At 36.2% G+C, this 8,276-nt stretch overlaps 2 protein-coding genes across 3 annotated transcripts; one reads left to right on the top strand and one right to left on the bottom strand.

The window, feature by feature from the left end:
• Positions 1-1,374: 1,374 nt before the first annotated feature.
• Positions 1,375-2,904, bottom strand: LOC112006441 (uncharacterized). Of its 2 annotated transcripts, XM_024038708.2 has the most exons (3): positions 2,794-2,904; positions 2,569-2,700; positions 1,375-2,089 (listed from the first exon to the last, which is right to left on the bottom strand). In XM_024038708.2, the coding sequence occupies exons 2-3, from the start codon at positions 2,613-2,615 to the stop codon at positions 1,630-1,632; spliced, it is 507 nt and encodes a 168-aa protein (XP_023894476.2). In that variant the 5' UTR covers positions 2,616-2,700; positions 2,794-2,904; the 3' UTR covers positions 1,375-1,629. The 2 variants fall into 2 exon arrangements, with proteins under 2 accessions (XP_023894476.2, XP_023894477.2); XM_024038709.2 differs by lacking the exon at positions 2,569-2,700 and having other exon boundaries at positions 2,794-2,898.
• Positions 2,905-4,484: 1,580 nt separating this feature from the next.
• LOC112006394 (uncharacterized) lies at positions 4,485-6,441 on the top strand. Its single transcript, XM_024038671.2, has 2 exons — positions 4,485-5,792; positions 6,113-6,441. Exons 1-2 carry the CDS (start codon positions 4,552-4,554, stop codon positions 6,237-6,239), a joined length of 1,368 nt encoding a protein of 455 aa, XP_023894439.2. The 5' UTR covers positions 4,485-4,551; the 3' UTR covers positions 6,240-6,441.
• The last annotated feature ends 1,835 nt before the right edge of the window (positions 6,442-8,276 follow it).

Raw genomic sequence — 8,276 nt, forward strand, 5'->3', positions numbered from 1 at the left:
TTCACCCTCAAAAAAAAAAAAAGTTTTAAAAAAATGGTTCGGGTTCGGGTCGGGTCGGGTTGACCCGCAAAAAACACGGGTCGGGCCACGGGTCAACTCGTTTTAGCTTTGGGTAAAAAAATAATAATAATAAAGTTCGGGTCGGGTATTTTTCAAATCAGGACGGGTCGGGTCAGAAAATTCTGACCCGTTTTGCCATGTCTAGATTTTCTAAAAACATGTCATCTGTGCCGTAAATTTATAAAGCAGCCTCTACTAGCAAAGACTGTTTAATCCACTCAATGGAGTCAATGCCATTGGGTTCCAATCTAAAGGGCACAGAGTACTCCCATTCTGCCAAGAACTAAAGATCATCATTAATTGACTGTGGAACTCAAACAAAGCCACAACCATTTCAAAGAACCTACTAAAAACCCAAACAAGAAGCTTGTAACAAACATCAAATATGTACTGGAAGCAACTCATAAGATACCTCAAAAGGGTATTGGAAAAACCCCAATGTGATTCAACTGCAAAATAAAGTAAAACTGTGAATATAATTTTTACTCAACAAAAAATAGGTCCTACCTAGCGAGCAGAAACTACAATAATAGTCCAAAACATCTACATTAATTAATCAAACATGGTTTCTGAAATTTGTTAGTCTCTTCTCTTCCATTCTATGCTTCTCTTCACCTATTCAAGCAGTGTATAAAGTGCTTTTAGATTACAGATATGTAATTTTCAAGTGGAAATATTTTAGCATTGAATATTCTCTAGGGAACCTATTTATTAGGGAAGTTGGATGGATCATCTCCACCAATTTTTTTTCTTCAATTAATCCTCTAGAACAAGGAAATACAACTTTTATAAGAAACTTCATTTATCACAAAATTGTATAATATTCCTAATAACTCAAGATGCATCAACCAACAAACATATCTATAACATGGCATAACCACTCTCTTGATGAAAGCTTTATACATTTGCTAAAGGATTGTAAGAAGATATGGATGGACTAATTATCTAGTAAGTCTAAAAGTAAATGAATTCCACCCACACAAACATATGTAGAATGGAGATAAGAAAGAACGGTCACATGTGAGCCCAAGATCAAATCATGGACCAAAAAGGCTAAATGTGAAGTGAAATGATTTGTCTTGAGTTCAAGTGGTATTCAATCATTGGTAGAGTAAGAGAATGGAAAAATACCAAAATTTCTAACCCAACAAATTAAGGAAGACATTAATACTTTATTAGTTATGTTGTACAAGACAGGGAAAACAATATCATGAGAGCAGAACTATAAATTGCAGAGCACAGAATGCAGATCTACTCATTTTACCAAATTGAGCCTAAGAATCATTTGTAAGAATGATAAAAGAAAATAGAAACTGCTTAAACATGTCATGCATATTTATATAATACAAAAACCAGTGAAAACATAAAATATAATAGCATTATGGAAAATTACAACCAGCAGAATAAATTCTGAATTCTCACAAATTTAAATAAAAAAGGAATCAATGATAAGGAACTACCAAAAAGGATAAGGAACAAAAACCAAAAAAGCATTAGGAAACTAGAGTTTTACTAGGTCTCATTTCCTACCCCACAATCCGGTAGTGTCAAATGGGAGAACCCATAGTCTCACTTACACTCAACACCTGCTTCGGCAGCCCGACAAGGCTTGCTTTTCCGCCTGCTTCCATTAAGCCGAAATCCATTAGACTTAATTGAATCATCAGTGCTTGATCGGGTTCCATTACCGTTTTCCTCCTTGACAGAATCTGCCTTCTCTTTTACATGTGAGTTTCGCTTCCTCTTCTTTCCATTCTCTGTTGCAGAAGGACTCTTCATTTCTTTGCTTGGAGTACCAGATTTTGCATTCTCACTGTCTTCCTCCTCTATTTTTTCAACTTCTTCTTCATCAATTTCATCCTTCAGTGGTTTTTGTGGTCTTCCCCTCCTCTTCTGTGCAGGAATTTTCTCTTCCTCACCACTTCCACCATCCTCATGATTGGTAACAGTTAACTTCTTCCCCTTTCCTCTACCCCTACCCATATTTTTAGAACCACGAAAGAATAACTCATACAAATGAAGCAGATTTCTGCCAGACAGAAAAAAAAAACACATACAAAGGAGTCAATATAGCTAAGATGAACTTTTAGGAATATACACAATCTAATCAATAAATGTATAATAAACTTCTGATGAATTTGGACATATCCAGAAAATGTAATAATATTATCATTCCATCAAGTTTTTTTCTGTGAAGAAAATTAAACAACAAGATATGCATAGAGGCATACAAATAAACAAATAGTGAAACATAATAGCAGGTTCCAGAAATGTGCAATGCCATAAATGTACCAATAGCAACCGGCACGCATACACTAGCTTTCAATAACAAAGACTTATGGTACATTCAAGCATCGTCCAAATGAATCCAGATTGTCATTCATGGCATTTGCAATAACAGTTCTCTCATCCATAAAGGACTACTTGTAGGAATCGAAAAAAATATGGGGTGTTACTTTTCTATTATATAGAATAAATTAAGATGATAAAAATTTTGAACTAGAGCACCTCCTTCCAGCATAAGAACAGGATACAAGGAGAGGTAATGGGTTCATGACCCCATTGAGTGCAGGTGTAACTAACCCCCCCTCCAAAAACAAAAGAGAAAGGGTGATGCTAACTCCATTCACTTCAATGTCCCTGTAGTAGATATTGTGTTTTCAGCATGCTTCTTCAAATATAGCAAACAAACAACCAAAAAAAGAAAGCTGTATAAGTAGCTGGTTAACCCACCCTTACTAGTAAAGGGGCAGCTAGTTGCAGCACAGAATGTACCAGTGAATAAGGAAAGCAGATTGAGATAATTAATGATGGATGGATGTTGAAGAGACAAAATTTTCGGTGCCTTGCCATTGTCTACTTTGCCAGAGTCTGCAAATGATGGAAATCCTATCAATAAAGAAGAGATATAGCCATTGCCACTCAATTCAATCTGGATTAATGATAGGGCAGGTTTAATCTCATTATTAATTGAAACAATAGCTTATGAGCTGCATATGAACTGTATAAAAATAATATCTGAATACAAAACTTCTTTGCTCTCATTTGGTTGCCAAAAAAAAAAATTGGAAACTATTTTTTTAGCCTAATTTTAGTTTGTAAAATTAATTATATGATTTATACATTTTCTTTGCATTATAACTAAACTTTAAAGCCTCTAAATTTGGTGGGTAATTAGCAATTAGCAATTAGTTTCTTGCTTTCCTCTCAAGAAAAGAAAAAATAGTTTGTTGCTTACAAAGTAGAAAAATTGTTAGTACCATTAATAGATCCTAGTTGCGATCTTAGTATTAGCATCCAAATTATAACCATCCACAATAGAATACTAGCATGTAGCATATTACCTTGGTGCATGAGGTTTGAAACCATAGACCAAGCCTTCAGAGTTTATATATATTTATAATGTCAGTGTATTAACTCGACACATACAATTCTTCCGGACTGTTTTGCTAACAGTAGGACATGGGACCTTAACTGTTCTTTTGCTTCAGAATTGTGAGGATGTTAGCTGACCGAATAGAATTTTGCTTTAAAGTTTGAGTTATGTGGGTAAAACGTGGCTGGTGCCTTTTAAATATGATTATGGCCTTTTGTATTGAGTTTGAGTGCTCGTAGTGACTGATTTTTGGTCAATAAAAGAGGCTTTGAACCCTAAGGTCTCAATCAAGGAGGTTATGGTCAGATTTGCTTTAATTTGGGAAATGAAGGTAGCCTAAATTCATGGGCTGATGTTTCCTAGACATGGCAGGTCCTTAGAGGCTATATTTGGTTGTTGCAATAGACAAGGCTATATATAATATTATATCATGATTAATATGAAATTAATTAAAATTTTATTTGTTAGTGCTTAATAAAGAAAACAAATACATAAAATATATTAAAACAAAATTGCTAAACTTTTCCAGCATGGGTTAGTGATTAATTTTCATAAAAGAGAAGATTTTACATGGTTTAAGTAGGATATTACTAACTAGAGAATGACCCTAATCATAACGCAATAACGTAACTGCATCTTTTTGAGCAATTCAATATCTAGTTTCAAACCACATCCTTACTAAATTTAACCTCTTGTGTTTATGCTATAACTTTAAAATCAAATTAATTATTTATATGAAACAAAATAAAACAAAAACTTATAATAATCACAAATTTGTCATGTGCGACTTTTTTATATGTGTAAAAATTCATGGCGGGCTTAGGTCCGATCCAGTTTCTAAAAGATATAAAAATCACAAACGAGCGGAATCCTATTTCAAAATCACAAATCCTATATGCTAATGTAACAAAATAACAAAAGTAAGGAAATTGGCACAAATTATGGAAAGCAAAAATTTGTGCATTAAGGAGCGGATGTGATAAAAATTAATGGTGGGCCTGAGCCCGGCCCAGTTCTAAAACACAATAGACAAAGGCGATTGTTCTAAAGGACAAGCCAGAAAGGAGGCGTTTCAATCCCAATTCTAAAAATCCGATTGGAAACACAAAGAAAATATGTCTCACTCTCTGTCTCTCTCCAAATACCAAAACCAAACCCTAGAAGAAGATCAAAAGCTCCTGAAGATGAAGATAGATTCGGAATATGAATATGAATTTGAGATCGCTTTCTGTGCGCTTAGTATTGGTCCATATCCAGAGTGGTATGCAATGAAGGTCACAGAGCCATACTTCCGTTCATCTTCTTCGGCGAAGTATAAGTATGGGAAGAACAAAGAAGTGAGGAGTATCGTGAGCAAGAAGGAGCTGTTGGTTCCGATTACGGTAAGCAAATTTAACTACAGACGCAGGCTACCTGTAGCAGTTCTAGGCTCTCATATGTATTGTCTGGGTCCCGTAGAGCCTAGTACCTTTAGCAAGAGCAACCAAGTGTGGACTCTAGACCTTACTAGTACTAGTAGTAGTAATTGTTGGAAACCTGGTCCTCACACGAATTTCACTAGATCGAATCCTCATGTGGTGGTCCTTGACAACAAGCTATATGCACTGGGTTCTTTTCATCCCGATTTTGAAGCCGAGAGCAGTGGGTGTGGTTGGATGGAGGTTTTTGACCCAAAGTTAGGAAGTTGGGAATCCTTGCCCAATCCTCCATCTCGATGTTTCCTACAGAGAATTATGCTTTCCGCACCTCTCCATGATAAAAAACAGATTGTTGTAGCTGAGCGTTGTAATGGTGGTGTTACATTCCATGTTTATAATGTCGAGACTCGACGTTGGGCAACACTTGATCCTCCAAGGCGAGACGATATGTCTGCCCAGTTCAAGGGACGTGACGGGTATCTTAATGAGGACACCATCACCGCTTTAGGACCTGCAGTTGTTGGACATACTCTCTATTGGGGCTTCCTTGATGACCAGAAGTTATGCCTACAAGCATACAATCTAGATACGGATGTGTGGTTCTATGCTCGTCTCGACTTGCGCTCCTCAGTTTTATGGAAGGGTGAATGCTTGCCTAGTCAATTATCTACTTCTCTGCTCCACTTGACTGATCACAAATTCTGCTTTCTCTTCTGGAGCGTCGGCAGAGGACGCTTCCTTAATTGTCTCATATTTGACGTTTCTCCAATTTCCCGCAAAAATTATCATTATCACGATAATGACGAAGATGACGACTTTTCCCGCAACCTTTACTGTGATCGTTGGAAGAAGCCTTTCTCCAGATTGGGTATTTCCATTGTCTCCATCCATAAGTATCCCTTCCATGGTTGCTTAGAAGTCTACCACACCGTGTTGCTGTAAGTTTACTTACCACATTCTTTCTATTTCCCTTTACTTTGTCATGCCATATCATTTTTTATTATTATTTTTTTTTAATGCCCAAACAAACAAACATATAGTGGCACCACCAATTGTATCTGGGTGTTTTGACTACCATTAACAACAAAACACCAAGTGTTTGATATCTACACAAAAATTGATCTTGCAAATCCTTTATCACATCCCCCCTTCCCCTTTATAATCTTTGCTTCAAGCATTTATTTGATGTGCACCTTTGAAGAATAAAACAGTACAGTCATTTATTTGTACCCCATCTAACTCGCAGTTTAACTTGCAGGGATGCTGGATTTTATACATCAAAGAAGAAGAAACCAAAGTTGTCACGTAAACCAATTGAGAGCCCAACTTATGCTGGATTTTATACCCCAAAGATGAAGAAACCAAAGTCATCACATAAGCCATAAAACATAAGCCAAGTTAGACCGTCAATGATATTTATCTTAGTAGGTCGCTTCCTTGAAGACTAAGTTTCTAATGCTTGTGATTTTATAGACCCTGATAAAAGATTTAATCTTTGTAGTTTATTTAGAATCATTATGGATAATCTGTATTACAAACTCAGTTAGAACTTATGATTATGAATGAATTTTATGTTCATTTTGTCTATTGTATTCTGTAGATGTTAAGAACATTTTTTACCATCAAGGTGATGTAAGGCTCCATTGAAATTAATTAAAAGCCATCTTAATTTAGAGGTTAGTTAATATTAATTAAACATAGATAAAGTCCCACCAATTTATGGTCATTGTTCTTTACAAAGATTGAATTCAGCACTGTCAGCCTAGCCATATCATCACTAGGTTGTAATCTTTGTAAGACGTCTATCCTTTTTATTGGTGACAACGGTACTACCCATTCCTTACTGCTCTTGCATCTTGGTTGATAAGGTTACACCAAACTGACGAATGTGTCAAAATCCTTTTGTTCATGGTTAAAATAGCTTCTTTTTAGTGGTAAGGACCATAGGCTCTCGAGTAGTTGAGGATTTGAGCAGGTCATTTTCCTTCACCAACGAAGTCGACCGCATAATTTGCTTTCAAAGTGCCTGCTGTGTATCAAGTTGCTATCAGGATTCGAACATAGTCCCCGTACGCAAAGCTCATAGCCCCTTTGCATACTTGAATTTGTTAGCTATGATAGGTATGTTGAAAACATTTCAAGAGGATTGCTTGCTTTGCGCATCTCTCCTTGTGTTGATTTGCTTGTAAATATCATGGGTTTGGGTATTCTTTCACCCAGATGCCCCACCCTGATCAATTGCCACTTCTCTTGTACCATAATGCCTGTAAGTTACTGTGAGCCTTCCTTTCGAGGTGACTTAGATACTTTTTTTTTTTGTACGGCTAGATATTTTTCCATAGGAAAATATACTGCTAAACTTTGTTCCGTGATAGAAAATTGGACAGCAAACATGCCAATGATTCTTGTAATAAGCAATGAGAAATAAAAACAAGACCCACTTTCAGATTGTCCCCTTCCATTTTTTTTCCTTGAGCATCGTCCAATGATGTAGGAATAACTGGATCATTAACGTCTGGATCGGATTTCCACAAATTGGGTCTTAGCTACAATTACTGCATAAAGATTCTCCTAAATTATTTTTTTATTTTTATTATAAAAAAAAATGATTAAAGAAGGGGGAACTAAAGTACACAGTATAGTCCCCAAGACACAACTGCATGAATAAGGAATCCGAGTAATAAAAAAGAAGAAGACATACTGCCTAAAGGAGAAATCCACTGATACAATAACCTCGGAAACCTGTACTATGCCTGTTGAAATGTCTTAATCTGTTCCCCGCCATATTGTCAACATTAGGCACAATAGTACCACTTTCCAAACTGTCACCCAAACCTCCATTATCAGCAATAAAAAAAGAAAAACCCCCTGAATTTGGAATTTTTAATTTCAAACAATAGGAAAAATAACTACCACGTCTCTCTTTCAATATGGCAGCTAAGAAATTGGTGATCCTCACGATGCACGTTCAGTTTTACTTGACTTGCAGCACCAATTTCAGAAATCCTTTCTCCCCTAGTCAAATTATACACTCCAATGAACTCTAGTTCAAATGGCACCTTCTTCCTTGTAAGAGCGTGGTGGGTGAGGTCATGAGTTAAAAACCCCCAGCTTTACAAATAATAATATATAAAAAAATCCACCGTATTCTCATAGATGCTGTCCATGGACAAAAAAAGTCAACTTTTGGAGTCACCTTAGCCTGCAATATAGCATTCCAAGGGAAGCCAACAGCTGTAGTATCTAGCTCAGTAATGGAGGCTAAACGGTTAGACTTTAGTAGTTTATAGTTGTGCTGCATGACTATAATTTGTTTGCTTAAACTGTGGTCTCTTTCCATCTAAAAATAAACAGCACCAATGTAAAAAAACCTTTTTTCCTCTTGATCAAATTATCCACTGTGCCAACGAACTCTTGCTTAA

Source organism: Quercus suber, unplaced genomic scaffold, assembly GCF_002906115.3.
Source record: "Quercus suber isolate HL8 unplaced genomic scaffold, Cork oak 2.0 scaffold_1003, whole genome shotgun sequence".
Classification (NCBI taxonomy): Eukaryota; Viridiplantae; Streptophyta; class Magnoliopsida; order Fagales; family Fagaceae; genus Quercus; species Quercus suber.